The following is a 16,076-nucleotide window of genomic DNA, read 5'->3' on the forward strand; positions in this document are numbered from 1 at the left end:
CACTGACAAACAACTTCTACGAACACTTAAGCAAGGATGGAGTATCCGATGAAGCGAATCAAGCTGCAATAAAGATTAAGCGACAATTAGAGTATAATAGCTTCTTGGAGAGACGAACATCTCTCTCTTTGACAGGAACATGGGTAGATCTAACTAATGACTAACCACTGAAAGCTTCTGCCAACTCTTTCTAAAGTGTAAACAGATCAATTTAGTGTTGAGGGGCAAAGAAGGGGGTCTGCACGGAGCCCTGCTAGGCACTTTCACATACTAAACTATTGTTCAAAAGCATGTAAACACAATATCCTGTGTCAACATAAGGTGTACTCACATTAGGCACTGTTGTCTTGAACCATACCAAGGTGCAATTGTCCCCCCCTCTCCTTGCACTGACATTTCATTTTTTTGCCTTCTGAGCCTGAGCAAGCTTACGTCATCAATGACGCGACTGTTCAGTTTAACAAAAGAGAAGCACTCTCGCTTCCTACAATGGAGACTGCTTTAGTTATATTGTTTTTTATTTTAACTTATTTAATTTGCAGTGACACACAGTCAAAACTTTTGCTGAACAGATCCACCATTTTTGATGCTCATAAATGTACATAAAAGTCATTGTGCTGCACTTATTAGAAGGTTTGCTGAAGGTGCAGCTGACGTGCAGCGAGGTGTTTGCATCTTTAATAAACTACGACAGTACTTATTCATTAAAAACTAAGAATGGGTAAAAATATATCCATATAAAACAGTCCCTTAAAAGTGACGTCGGGTCTTCGGTTTTGTGCTCAGTCAGGCGTGCTTTGCACTCACACTACAAGCATACCATGCCAAAGGCCAACTGAACTGCGCTCCGGCGCACCTCTCCCCACTGGGCCAGGGCATGCCAACTGAACAGCACCTGGGCTCGATTCAGAGGACTCACACTTGCCAAGCAAACTGGAAAAATGGGGGTCAAATGTGTCTGGGCATGGTTTGGATAGCCTAATGTGAGTACACACTTAGTCAGGCGTTTACGGAAACTGATGGTTGTCATAGTATTTCTACCTGTCATGAGTTCAGGGCAGCAAAGTCTTAGCAGGTTTTTTTGTTTGTATATTAATAATTCCTCACATTTTATATAGCACTTTTCTGGACACTCAAAGTGCTTTACATGTTTTGGGGGGAATCTCATCCACCTCATTCACCACCAGTGTGCAGCATCCACCTGGATGACATGACAGCAGTCATACTCTGCCAAACCGCACACCACACACCAGCTAATAGGTGAAGAGGAGACGTGATAAAGCCAATTATGATATGGGGATAGTTAGGAGGGTATGATGGACAGACGCCAGAGGGCAAATTTGGCCAGAATGGTAACTACTTTTTTAAATGACATCCTGGGATTTTTAGCGACCACAAGTAGTCAGGACCTCGATTTAATGTCTCATCTGAAAGACAGCGCATTAAATTCGGCTCACACTATGCGATTTTTTAGAATCCTGAACAATTGTAGCATGTCAGACTGCATGAACATAGCTCTCATGTCACACTGTAAGATCTCAGCTGTCATACAGTCAGCCTGAACAACAACGAAGACGCCCCAAACAAAAAAGAAAACTCTCCTGGAGTATGACGTCATCTACCCATGACACTTTCACTATTCTGCGTTCTGAAATGAGTCCTCACAACAAACGCAAACAATCTGTAGAGGCAATTTTGCACACAGCATGTCTCAATATTAAAACTAAGAAGAAAAATAATTTTTTTTTGGTTTTGACATTTCCCTGTCGTCATTTGAATTGTTGCATGGATCGCGTCATCAAACTCTGCGCTCCTATTGGTTGTTGGATTGACGCTCATTGCAGCTGTTGTCACACTGCAGCAAAGTGTCTGAAATGACACTGCCAGATCTTCATTGGAGGAAAAATCTTATCGCAACAGGCACCAAGCGGCTGTCTGTGAACATGTCAAACCAATATTTAAAGATCACAGATTTTAGCCCAGGATTTCAGGAATCTTTTAGGATTTCCCCAAATGATCTTAGATGACAAAATCGTAGCTGAAATCTCACAGTGTGAGCAAGGCAGAAGTATAGAGTCCCCATCAATATATTGGGGTGTTAGCGCACACACATAGACCACAGGCTCACTACCTAGCTTTCCCATGTGATCTCCCATGCAGATACTGACCGGGTGCAGCCATGCTTAGCTTCAGTGGGGGACCATATGAGAGTTGCAGACAGTTAAGGCTGATTTATACTTCTGCGTCAAACGGCGGCGTATGCTACGGCGCTGACGCATAGCCCTTCGCCGTGGCCGTCTGCGTCGCTGACGTGCACCTTTCAAAAAACGTCTGCAGGTTCCTGCCTCAAAATGAGCGAGTTTGAGCCACTTGTACATCCCGGAAGTGTTCAGGAAAAGCAAAACAACAGAGAAGAAACTCGACACAGAGGAACATTTACACCTCACTGCCAACTAGCGTTTCGGAAGTGTAAATGCAGACCAACAGAGACAGTGCGCAGAAGTATAAATGCACAGCTACGCACGTTGCATGCGCCGTGGGTTGCGCGGGTCACTTGACGCAGAAGTATAAACCAGGCTTTAGCTGTCAGTGATATTAATTGTTGAGGATACTAGAGAATGAACTTTTCCATATCAATTATGAAATATATTCAGTGAAATTGATTTGCAAATATTAGGTATGGCAGGGATTTAGTTTAAAAGTAAAAAGTTTTAGTAGAAAAGTTCATGATTGTACAGTGGTGGACCTTAATGCAAGCTTAACACAAATTCTGTAGGCTTTCTGTTTGCAGTTTTGAAAAGTTTTGCATATATAATAGATGACAACATTGTCAACATGGTTCCCATTCACACAAAAGTGACTAAAATTCAATTCATTCCTCATGTCAGGTCAGTAGGTGGTGATATCAGATTGTAAAAAAAATAAATAAATAAATAAATAAACGCCTGTACATACAGTCCTCTAGTCCACTATTATTTTTTGGCTTTTAAACTTACCACTTACTCACACTCAGGTTGTTATAAACCTTTCTGAGTTTGCACAAATGTATGTTTTACATACAGAAAACAACAGTATTGTCTCATAAAAACATGATCTATAAAATCAAAAGGGTTCCAAAAAAACAAGCAGCTAAAACATATTAAAAATGCATTTTTGGGTAAAATCATTGCCATGTAAATATGCTGCAAAACATTGAAAAAGTCTAAAAAACATATGACCACAGATATTGGTCAATTTCATCAAAAGATTGAGCTTTGATATCATCTGATATGGTCAAACGTTAAGTTGGATATTTTAATCAGCAATATTAGAAAAGAAAATTTCAATTAATTCATGCGTGATAGGATATTTATGGTCTTACAATAACAATTCAAAAGATGTTTTGAAGTTTCACTTTGAATACTACCCTTTATTATCATTATTAAAATAAATGTTGCATTTTATAGTGTATCTTAAAATATAGATAACCATACAATTACATTTCTCAATTTACTGATTATTATTATTATCATTATTACTATTATACAGTATTGTTAACATGTTTCGCATCTGATTATGTTGACAGACTGAATGAACACAACTAATCCGAAACATAATTTTAAAATTTCACAGCATTGCATTCTGTGTTGTCCCTGTACTAGGAAAAAAATCACAATGTAACAGTGCAATGCGAAAAGTTGTCTGAAGCTGCATTTACTGCAAAAGCACTCAACTGGTCATAAAAGTGTCTTTTACAACTCTGAGCTCTTTTATGAAGGGGAACAACTTAAACACATGTTCCATCTTAACTCAGACCGAGACAAAAGAGTTCAAGCCTACTCATTACTGAATGCTGGCTGGGTGTTGAGCATAAATACAAACAACAACAAAGCGACAGACAGACGTACAAACAGACACTCGCATACATAATAAAAACTCATAATTATGCACATTGATCGGAAAACAAACTCACCAACTGAAACGTGCACAGAAATATAAGGGTGCACCGTCCGCTGCAGCAGCCCATTGTGTTAAAGCGAGATAATGAGATCCTGAATATATGAGTCTTTCAGCATAAACTCCTAAACAAACACAGTGAAGCGCGTCAGTCTCTGTCCGACACAAAGCGCCTCCGTTCCCATTGTTTCCAGCGGCGGCACTCAGTGAAACACGCGTGGAAGTGTGAACGCGAACACGGGCGGCGGGAGGAGTGTGTGTATGTGTGTGAGAGAAAGACACGGGTGTGTGTGAGCGAAGTGTGAAGAAAGAGGCAGAAGAGAGACGATGAAGAGGGTAAGAGGGGCGGGGGTAAGTATCAGCAAAGGGGGTGTATGTAAATCACAAATGTGTTGTTCGCACACGCGCGCGCACAAGCTGACTATATAAACAAACCACCGGTGCGAGCTGTGTTGTTTCAAACCCTAAGCCTGTAGGAAATTGCCTAAAGGAATCGCAGCATTCCCGAAAATTAAAACTTACACTAAGCATGAAATGTTTGTGTGGATTATGGCCCCACAGTGGGATCAGTCAGCTGGTTGGACAGCTGAGAGCTGCCCTAAACCCCTCTAAAACCAGTCTAATCAGGCTGGGAAAACAGATAAGAACAGCAAACAAGATTTTAGGCAAACATTTAAAACTTAGCAGACCCTATTGGAGAAATCTTTTCCAAGAGATGACAAGAAATAGGAATAATTATGATGATTTATTACACAATTAAGTTATTTTCTTGCAATACTGAGCTCACAACTCTTAACTTTTTTGTGGGACTCTTGCTAGAAATGATGTGCTATAATGTCAAGATAAATAAAATTATTTGCACTCGTGTTTTAATAGTTTTAGATATTTTCCAATTGTTGAGAGAATATTTTTAAACACATGTTTTAACATAATATAGTTTTAATAACTAATTTCTAATAACTAATTTCTCAGGCTGCAAAGAATTCATGCCCAGATTTGACAAAGTTGACACAGCAGGCATTTATTCGGTACTGGAATACAGCATGTGGGCCAAGCATGGCCCGGGTTTGGCAGAGGTGCGCTAAAGGTGAATTGAGTAATCAAAGTCAGCCGTAGTGTATGTGTGTAAATGAGTGTGTATGGGTGTTTCCCAGTACTGGGTTGCAGCTGGAAGGGCATCTACTGTGTAAAACATGCTGGATAAGTTGGGGGCTCATTCTGCTGTGGCGGCCCCTGATTAATAAAGGGACTAAGCTAAAGAAAAATAACTGAATGAACACTAGGATTTGGTTTGACTAAATTAATATGTTATTTTGGCAAATTAGGAAAATAAGTCAAGTCTTTGGACAATTGGTATGTGTACAGTGTAAATACAGTGTAAAACCCAACAGTCATCTGTATCCAATGAAATGTGTAGTTAACTTAGAATTTACTGAAAGTTAATTCTACTCATTTGAAAAGAGTTTTAACCTCAGTGTTAAAGTTAATGAGTTCATTAAGTGGTTAAGTATGTGTTGATTGACCTTTAACAATATACAGCTATATTTTTGTGTTTCTCTTAAGTGTTTCTGCTTGTTACAGCAGGTGTTAATCATTAATGCTCAATCAAAATTTTTAATTATCTCATTATTTCAACTTAAATGGAGTAAGTTCGCAGTACTCATCTAGATTAATTTTAAACTCAAATGGTTTGTAGCAATCGGTTTCTCTTAAACAGTTTGAGTAGCCTTAACTTATTGGGTTTACAGTACTTGGTTTGAGTTCTCTTCATTTATCAGGTTTTACTGTGCTCAAATTGCTTCATGTACTCAAATAGATTAAGTTCACAGTACTCATTAGGATTTAGTTTTTTTATTTAAATGGTTTGTTGCAATCGGTTTCTTCAAATGGTTTGAGTTACCTTTACTTTTTGGGTTTTACAGTGTAATATTGACCTTAAAATTGTTTTTAAAAGATTAAAAGTTGCTTTTATTCCAACCAAACTAAAAATAAATATTTTTTTTTATCCCCAGAAGAAAACACATTATAGAAAATACTGTGAAAATTTCATTGCTCTGTTAAACATCACTTGTGGGAAATATTTGAAAAAGAATACACATTTCACAGGAGAGCTAATTTTGACGCCAGCTGTACATAAAATAGACTTAATATCACACTTTTAACAAACTCAAAACATCTTAATTTTATATTTCTTAAAATTTTGACTTTCTATATGTATTGTTGTATTGACTTGATTTTTTCTCACATTTTGCTATAATGTTTTCATGCAATTCTGAATTTATTCTTTACCCAAATCTGAGTTTAAGTCAGATGAATAAAGTCAAATGGGTAAAATAAAGTAAAAACTAATATAAATTTACATGTTTTTTTTTTTGTGCATTGTGGTTATATTTCACAATTCCTATTTTATTTATCACAATTCTGACTCGATATAGAAGAACTCTGATCTGAATTGTGAGATATAAACTCAAAGATTTTTAAAAAATAAAGTCTGAATTAAAATTTCAACTTCAAAATAAAGTCTGAAATAAAAATATCAAACATTTTCTTCGCAATTTTTGCTTTATTTCTTAGAATATTTTTATCTAATTTTTTTCAGAATTGGAACTTTATTTCTCACAATTGCAAGTTTTTTGTGTCTCAGAATTCTGACTTAAATGAGATTCTGATCTTCAATTCAATATTTTTTTTTGCATTTTTTTGCAACTCTTTTGCATTTCTGACTTTTTCACAATTCTGAATTCAAATTCTGAAAAAAAATATAACATAATAGGTCTGAACTGTGTGATATTATAACTGTATTGCGAAGCAATTTGTTCAGTGTGTCACATTACCTTCATTTGCTCCAACAAAAAGTTAGAATTGTTATATATAAACTCAGAATTGCAAGAAAAAAACGGCAGAATCCCAAAATATGAACTCAGAATTGCAAGAAATAAGTCAGAATTGAAAAATACCCTACACATAATACCTCAATGTTTCCAATATGGGATGAAAAGTTTCCATGTTAAAGATAAAACATTGATACCAGAAACTGACCTTTATGTGTGTCAGTTGGAGAAAACAAATATATCATGTGATCATATTGTATCATTATGTACTTTTATTGATTTATTTGAGCTCTGGTTTCCCCCACAGTCCAGAGACACGTGCTAAAGGTGAATTGGGTAAACAAAATTGGCCGTACTGTATGGATGTTTCCCAGTACCGCATCCGCTGTGTAAAACATATGCTGGATGAGTTGGCGGTTCAATCCGCTTTGGCAACCCCTGATGAATAAAGGGACTAAGCTGTAGAAAAATTAATGAATGAATGATTTGTTTGACAATTGGCAAATATTACGATCACATCAACAATGGGTGCAGTTACAATAACAACAAGGTTAAAAATACACCTTAAATATTTTAATGTTTAAATATATACTTTATGTTTTTTCATAGAGCTTAGGCAGAAATTTTTACTTATATCTCCAGCTTCATCTGCTTCAAAGTAGTCTTGCATAGTCACTGGTCTCCGACTCAATGAAGTTTATAATCAAATTCAAAGCGCCATCTGCGGGTCGAGTCTCAAAACTACACATTACTTGAACAGGCTTTTTTATTCACTTCAACTGTTTTACTGTTTGAACTGACACATAAATAATATTCTCAAAAATAAGACCGACGCACATTTAGTCCATTAACGTTGTCTTTAAAGGGATAGTTCACCCAACAATTTAAATTCGGCTGTTATTTACTCATCCTCCAGTTGTTCCAAAGCTGTTTGAGTTTCTTTCTTCTGTTAAGCACATTGAAAGATATACTGAATAAGGATTAAAAACAGCCATTGACTTCCTACTTCAACTATGGATGTCAATGGCATGTCTTCTTTTTCCAGCGTTCTGCAGAATATGTTCATATGTTCATGCTTATAAGCGTGAGTAAATGGTAAGGAAATTAAAATTTTGGGGTCAGCTACACTGTCAGAAAAAATGTGCAAAATTTGTACCTTTAGGGGTACAATGGCTTGTCACTGGGGCAGTACCCTCAAGGGTACACCTGTTGTACCCTTTCACATGGGTACATATTTGTACCCTAGCAGTATGTACCTTAATGGGTCAAATATGTACCTCTGCTGAGTAATTTGTACCTTACTTGGGCTATGGTACAATAATGTACCTTTAAAAAAGGTACAATTTCTCCTCCATAGGGATTAATTTTGTACCCTTTCATTTCAGAATTGTACTCCATACACATTAAATTTCATTTATCATTTATTAAACATTAAATATCAACATTTTTACAGGATGAATGTTTAAACATTACATAATTTTAAAATAATAAAAAGCAATATTTTTCCATGAGTACAAACTGCACAATAATTGTACTTATACTTGTAACATTTTTACACAAACACTCATTGAAAGATTAAAAAAAATTACATTGTCACCTTTTTGGAGGATGAAAGTTTTAATCACAATGTCCTACCAGATGCATAAACTTAAAAAAATAGCTGCTTAAACATTAAAACATTTTATGAAACACCAAAAAAGCTTAATATTATTTTTTAACATCAGTGCATCCCATTTCACTGAGCATTTTTACCAATGTAACAAAGTAATCTTTCTAAAACAGCACTAGACCTCATGAAGTATATTTTTGTTAGTGCACTGCATTCTACATTTTTCTAAAAGCATCAAGAATCTCAAAGCAGTCTTTTTCCATACAGTAAATTGAAACATGTCACTTACTGTATACCCTTAATCATTTTAGATCTCAAAAACACATTTGATCAAACAGTATTACACATTTGATTTAAAATTTCTAAACATTCTTAAACAGTTTATCAGCAGAGTATGTTTCAAGAGCCTGAAAGTCCGTCTGTCTTGGTTTATACCACCCCATTCAAAGTCAACTCCTAGTGTATTTGCATGGAAATATGAATCATTCAACAGCAGTATTATAAACTTGCCACACAGAAACCAGTGCAGTATTGACATTTAAAATGTATTTCATTAGGAAAGAGTCATTTCTTCTCCATTAGCAGTCTCACATGCTCACAAAAACAGTTCAATTTGAACACCTGAATGTGTCAATCTCATCAAGGATGTTGGGCGGAAAAAATTCTTAGCATTGTGTCATCTTGTGCTTCTCAGTTGATTTGGGCAATGTTATTAAAATGTCTATAGCTGCTAGTCTTAAAATACTGATGCAGACTCGAAACGCATGCAAAAAAGTAAATGCAAAGATCCAAGCATTGCTGTTTGATGCAGACCCAGCAATACCAGTTCTCTCGGACAGCTGCACTGAGTTGTTTTTCTTGTAATTTTGGATCTCCATCTTCACACCGTTGCTGATGTTCAAATTTAAATTGTTGCTCCATCTCGGGGAGTTGCTGATGTTCATCCTTTGCATTCTTTATGTAGCGTGGATAAGCCAAGTTGAAAACACAGTAAACGGCGAAGGATGTAATAATGCCTTTAAACTCCTATTCTCCAACACTTTGCAAAGGACTTTCAACCATCTGTAGAGGTGGGTAGGGAGCATCATCATCATCCCACTGTGAAAAGAAAAAGAAAAAAAAGACATCAATAAACAATGTAAAATCTGTCAGAACTGCATAACATATATCAGAGTATTACAAAGTGTTTAACCAACAGAAACCAAACCTCTCCCAGTGTAATTACTGTAAGCAATCAACTTTCTCTTTAAAGATATGGGGGAGCAGAATTAGAGCAGCACGAAAGTCTGAATCTATTGTAAAATAAAATCATCCATTTATTTATTTTATTTTCGGCTTAGTCCCTTTATTAATCAGGGGTCGCCACAGCGGAATGAACCGCCAACCTATCTAGCACGCGTTTTACGCAGCAGATGCCCTTCTAGCTGCAACCCATCACTGGAAAACACCCATACACACTTATTCACACACATACATATGGCCAATTTAGCTTACCCAATTCACCTGTAGCACGTCTTTGGACTTGTTGGACTTGGACTTGTGGAGGAAACTGGAGCACCTGGAGGAAACCCACGTCAACATGGGGAGAACATGCAAACTCCACACAGAAATGCCAACTGACCCAGCCGAGTCACGAACCAGCAACCTTCTTGATGTGAGGCGATCGTGCAACCCACTGCACCACCTTAAAATAAAATAAAGACAAAAAATTAACAAAGTACTCTTAAATAATTTAATAATATAAAAGGACCCATTTTTAAAATAAAGAAAAAAAATATTGGAACGTTTAGCAAATGCTGAATAAAAGATATTTAATGTATTTTTATGAATTACATTTTTTAAAGAAAAACATTGAGAAATGTTCTCTATATAAAGGGTTTGTATATAAGGCCTATGAGTTTGAACTTGCTAAATGCAGCTTGAAAAGGCACTTAATGATCCTATCCAAGAAATAAAGGTTTGATCTGCAAAATTATTATTATGTAAGTTTTATGTTAATACCTGTTAGATCATCTGCAAACTTCTATTCTCCTGCTTTTTTGTAGACTTTGGCCAGTGGAGATGCTTTTTTTCTTAATCAAGCTCAGGCACCTTTAGCACAAGCTGCCCTTGAAGCTCTGACTTGGTTGGAGATGGTTGATGAATGCATTCAGTCAGGTTCACCATGACTATAATAAACAAAAAGGAAATTAGTCATTCACTTTAAATAAAAACTATATCTAATATTCTTTGTTGCCATTTCTCTTTAGTTATCACTGTACAAATAGTTGTAAGCTTGAATGCACATATGTGTTCACCACAAAGCTTGAAAATTTAAATATTTTTACAATAGTCATAACATTTATAATAGTCATTTGATCCTACACTTTGGCTTATACTGACATTAAACATTTATTTTAAACTGAGAACTGATTTAAAATGTGGGATCTCACTGACAAGGGTGTTTTTAATAAAGGGTCACACACCTTATTTCACTGGATACGCAGGACATTCGCATTACCCTCAAAAGATGATGCATCCTCACCAATTGCAGGAATCACCTATTGGATCAAATATAAGTCAAAAATAATGACAATCAAATAATGACAATCAAAAATAATGACTGCACAATGAATTCCTAGGGAAAAAGTATATACACACACACACACACACACACATATACATTATATATATATATATATATATATATATATATATATATATATATATATATATATATATATATATATAATTATTAACAAACAGATGAAAGACAAAATACTAAATACTTACGTTATTACACTACTGCTTCCTCGTCCACTTCATTTTCTGAAATAAAAAAAAAATCATGATCGGTGTGAACTTGAGGTTAACAGCAAACAAAAAAAAAAAGCTTTAAATTATCAACTCAAAGGTTTGATAAAGACCTGCACCTCGATCTGACACGACAGATGATTAGGACTCTCTTGAACATCCGTTTATAACGTTATTATGGTGGCTTGAAAAGCCAACATACTGTTATCTCACTTAAACTTATTATTATTCTGCTTCTTTCTTCTGAGACTAATTTTAAAGTCTATCTCCTCCTAACCCTTTCAAGCTTCATACCTCAAACTTTCGTCAAACCTTCAAACTGGTCTGACTCGGGTTGCTATATCTTTTCCGACTGATCCGACTTTCGGTTTTCCGAAAAACGACCCGGAAAATTCCCAAAATTCCCATTGACTTAACATTGGGTCAAACTTTGTGACCTCATAACTCTGCATTAGACTGTCCTACAGACTTCTAACTGGGCTCATTTAACTCAGTCTAGCCAGCAGCCAATAACTGATGACCTTTAAACTTACTAGCCACTCCCTAGCAACCACTTTTGGCACCCTAGCAACTGTCCCATAGACTTCCATTGTAAAAGACTGCCATTGACTTAACATTGAGTCAACCTTTGTGAGCTCATAACTCTGCATCAGACTGTCCTACAGACTAGAGTCAGGCCCCATTCAACTCAGTCTAGTCAGCAGCCAATCACTGATGACCTTTAGACTTACTAGCCACTCCCTAGCAACCACTTATGGCACCCTAGCAACTGTCCCGTAGACTTCCATTCAAAAGACTCTCATTGACTTAACATGGGATCAAACTTTGTGAGCTCATAACTCTGCATCAGACTGTCATACAGACTAATGGCTGAGCTCATTTAACTCAGTCTACCAAACTGCCAATAACTGATGAGCTTTTAACTTTCTAGCCACACCCCTAACTACCACATACTGCACCCTAGCAACTGTCCCGTAGACTTCCATTACAAAAGACTCTCATTGACTTAACATGGGATCAAACTTTGTAAGCTCATAACTCTGCATCAGACTGTCATAAAGACTAATGGCTGAGCTCATTTAACTCAGTCTAGCCAGCAGCCAATCACTGATGGCCTTTTAACTTTCTAGCCACACCCCTAACTACCACATACTGCACCCTAGCAACTGTCCTATAGAATGTAATTAGCTGTGCTATCAAATGCTTATAATTCTAACATGCTAATGACATGCCAATCATGCTAGCAACATGCTACTCATATGCTAATCATGCTAATGACATGTTAACTCATACTGGAAACATGCTAATGACATGCTAATTTGTACTAGAATCATGCTAGTAACATGCTAATTCAAACTAGACTCATGTTAATAACTGGCCTACATGCATATCTTTGCATAGCAGTGTCCTATTGACTTGGGGGATGGCTCATCTGACTCAGACAACCAATGAGCATCTCAATATGATAATGAAGCTCACAAGCCACGCCCCCAAATTGATTCCATAGACTTCCATTAAAATAGGCCAAGATGCATATCTTTGCATAGCAGTGTCATAGAGACATGGGGGTTGGTTCATTCGACTAAGACAACCAACCACATTCAAGTTCACTCTGTAACCTCGCCCATAGCAACAAAACAGAGTACCCTAGCAACCATTCATCAACAGCTATATCTCAGCATCAGAACATCGTAGAGACTTGGAGATTGGCTCGTTTGACTCATGCTAGCAAACGGAACTTCCTATATGCTACACATGCTAGCAGTGACTAGCTACATGCTAATATTGACTAGCCCAGTACTGTAACTTGCTAGAAATGCTTACTAAGTATAAATGTTTTATCAATCATGTATGTGAGGCTTGCCTAGTAACCAACCAGGGTACCCTAGCAACTGCCTAGCAACCACCCAAATTACCCTAGCAACCGCCTAGCAACCACCTAGCAACGGCCTAGTAATGCCTTAGTAAGGGCCTAGCGACCACTCAGGACACCCTAGCAACCGCCTAGCAACGCCTTAGCAACCACTCAGAATACCTTAGCAACCACCTAGCAACACCTTAGCAACCACCTAGCAACCACTTGGGACACCTTAGCAACCGCCTAGCAACACCTTAGCAACCACCTAGCAACCACTCAGAACACCCTAGCAACTGCCTAGCAACGCCTTAGCAACCACCTAGCAACCACTCAGGACACCCTAGCAACCACCTAGCAACACCTTAGCAACCACCTAGCAACCACTCAAGACACCCTAGCAACCACCTAGCAACGCCTTAGTAACCACTCAGAACACCCTAGCAACCATCTAGCAACTACTTAGGACACCTTAGCAACCACCTAGCAACACCTTAGCAACCACCTAGCAACCACTCAGAACACCCTAGCAACCGCCTAGCAACACCTTAGCAACTACCTAGCAACCACTTAGGACACCCTAGCAACCCCCTAGCAACACCTTAGCAACCACCTAGCAACCACTTAGGACACCCTAGCAACCGCCTAGCAACACCTTAGCAACCACCTAGCAACACCTTAGCAACCACCTAGCAACCACTCAGGACACCTTAGCAACCACCTAGCAACACCTTAGCAACCACCTAGCAACCACTCAGAACACCCTAGCAACCGCCTAGAAACACCTTAGCAACCACCTAGCAACCACTCAGGACACCCTAGCAACCACCTAGCAACACCTTAGCAACCACTCAGAATACCCTAGCAACCACCTAGCAACCACTTAGGACACCTTAGCAACCACCTAGCAACACCTTAGCAACCACTCAGAACACCCTAGCAACCGCCTAGCAACACCTTAGCAACCACCTAGCAACCACTCAGAATACCCTAGTGACCACCTTGCAACACCTTAGTAACCACTTAGCAACTAGTCAGAACACCTTAGCAACTGCCTAGCACCACCTTAGCAACCACCTAGCAACCACTCAAAACACCCTAGCAACCGTCTAGCAACACCCTAGCAACCACCTAGCAACTAGTCAGACCACCTTAGCAACTGCCTTGCACCACCTTAGCAACCACCTAGCAACCACTTAAAACACCCTAGCAACCGCCTAGTAAAATGCTAATTCATGCTAGAATCATGCTAACAACATGCTAATTCATGCTAGAATCATGCTAGTAACATGCTAATTTATGCTAGATTTATGCTAACAACATGCTAATTCATGCTAGAATCATGCTAGTAACATGCTAATTCATGCTAGAATAATGCTAACAACATGCTAATTCATGTAAGAATCATGCTACTAACATGCTAATTCATGCTAGAATTATCCTAGTAGCATGCTAATTCATGCTAGAATCATGCTAGTAACATGCTAATTCAACCACTTCAAACTTTCAGATTCGGCTTTTCAAGCCACCATAAAGTTTGTCCTCAAACTTTAATATCTAGTTTAAATATGTAACGGTACAAAATACAACTGCTATAAATGAACGTGGGTCGAGATATGCATAAACTAAAGTTATATTGTTTCAGACATAAAGGGGACAGGCATTCACTTCACTCCTGTCCTGAGTAAACATGAACGTTAGCATGAACGTTAACGTTAGCTTCCCAACACTGAGAAAATTCTGAATTTATAAATAACGTATGCAATAAAGGCTTAACAACATTATCCAAACAAAACGAAATGTGTTTGAACTGTTTCTCTGGACGTTTCACCGCTGTTTTTTTTTTCAGCGTCTCGAGCTCTGTCTCATGGCCAGGTTATGTGAAAAATCATATTTTCATTTCTGGTCAACCTTAAATTACAAAAGGGTCCCCTCACGCGGCAGGTAACTCGACGGTAATCATAACGAAGTTACATACACAAGGCAAAGTAACGTCAATTATGAATTGAACATGACCCAACGGCTATTTACAATAAGTTATTTAACATTAAACGTACCTGCAAATGTCTGTGCTTCGTCTTCACGAGCGTAACGTTATTCCAGCTTCTTTGAGTCCTTCAGGTCCATCCTCCATCGGCGGCGAGAAGAGCGTCAAAACAGTGCAACAGCTGGAGATTAACCGTCGCACGTAATCAGCTCGCATTATGAATGCACGGCGCGGGCAAAATCCTATTGGACAACACGAATTCAAATCTGCTGGCTGCCTGCTAATGCTAAGCGAAAGTCAATGGACAATCCCCGCTTTGAAGACCCGCAAATTTAAAAAAATATCATCTAATGTGTCACAAAATGTAGTTTTAAGAGTATTTCAGGCGAGAATGTAGTTGTTTTAAACTCGAATCGGCAGTTTATTTAAAAAGACAGCGCTTCTTTGACAATGTGCTTCAGTGAAAGCGGACTCTGTCAGCGGGAGCTTTATGATTCTCTCCCCTGCCGACAGCAGCATTTACTTCGGCCAGTCAATCTCGGATCTGCCGCTGGATTCAATATCCCCCTTGTAGTAAAAACATTATATTTAATACATTTTGTGTATATCCAACGGCCAGCTTTTGGTCTTTTAAATCTATTATTTGTTCTCAGCTGTATTATTTTGGCAGTATTATTCTGTTACGTTTTATAATTGTTTTATTAATTATTTAATTTATTAATGCTACAATGTTGTACTCTGTCTTTGTTTACCAAGCTGGTTACCTTTAATTCCTATTGTATATATCTACTTTATACTTGTATGTCCATTCTAGTAGTTTATTAAATCTGATAATCAAAGAAAGGTCTGTGTATAATAAGCCATTTCACTTTACATTTAGGGGGATTTATGTTAACATTTTCTTAAATCAAAAATATTAATTTATAATATTTATAAGGCCATGTTTATATTATTAAATAATTTATTTTTATAATGTACAGTTTTTTTGTGTATTTCTTACAAATAACCAACAACTCATGACATAAATGAAGGACCATTTCATACACGTTGACTTGCTCCTTTTTC

The 16,076-nt window shown here is 37.6% G+C and overlaps 1 protein-coding gene and 1 long non-coding RNA gene across 5 annotated transcripts in view; both read right to left on the minus strand.

The window, feature by feature from the left end:
• The window catches only part of nkain4 (sodium/potassium transporting ATPase interacting 4), a 140,539-nt gene extending 136,300 nt beyond the window's left edge, over positions 1-4,239 (minus strand). For all 4 annotated transcript variants that reach the window (XR_015522531.1, XR_015522529.1, XM_087304851.1 and 1 more), the window contains exon 1: positions 3,953-4,239. Coding sequence is in view for 2 of the 4 variants with exons in the window: in XM_087304851.1 (XP_087160977.1) it covers positions 3,953-4,006 (54 nt within the window). In the remaining 2 variants the exon portion in view is untranslated. The remainder of the gene's footprint in view (positions 1-3,952) is intronic.
• A 5,001-nt stretch (positions 4,240-9,240) lies between these two features.
• Positions 9,241-15,205, minus strand: LOC101886797 (uncharacterized). Its single transcript, XR_015523330.1, has 6 exons — positions 15,082-15,205; positions 11,149-11,184; positions 10,842-10,916; positions 10,378-10,544; positions 9,871-10,060; positions 9,241-9,474 (listed from the first exon to the last, which is right to left on the minus strand). It is a non-coding gene; the product is annotated as an uncharacterized LOC101886797 (long non-coding RNA).
• Positions 15,206-16,076: the final 871 nt, after the last annotated feature.

This window comes from Danio rerio, chromosome 23 (assembly GCF_052040795.2).
Source record: "Danio rerio strain M-AB ecotype USA chromosome 23, GRCz13ab, whole genome shotgun sequence".
Lineage (NCBI taxonomy): Eukaryota > Metazoa > Chordata > Actinopteri > Cypriniformes > Danionidae > Danio > Danio rerio.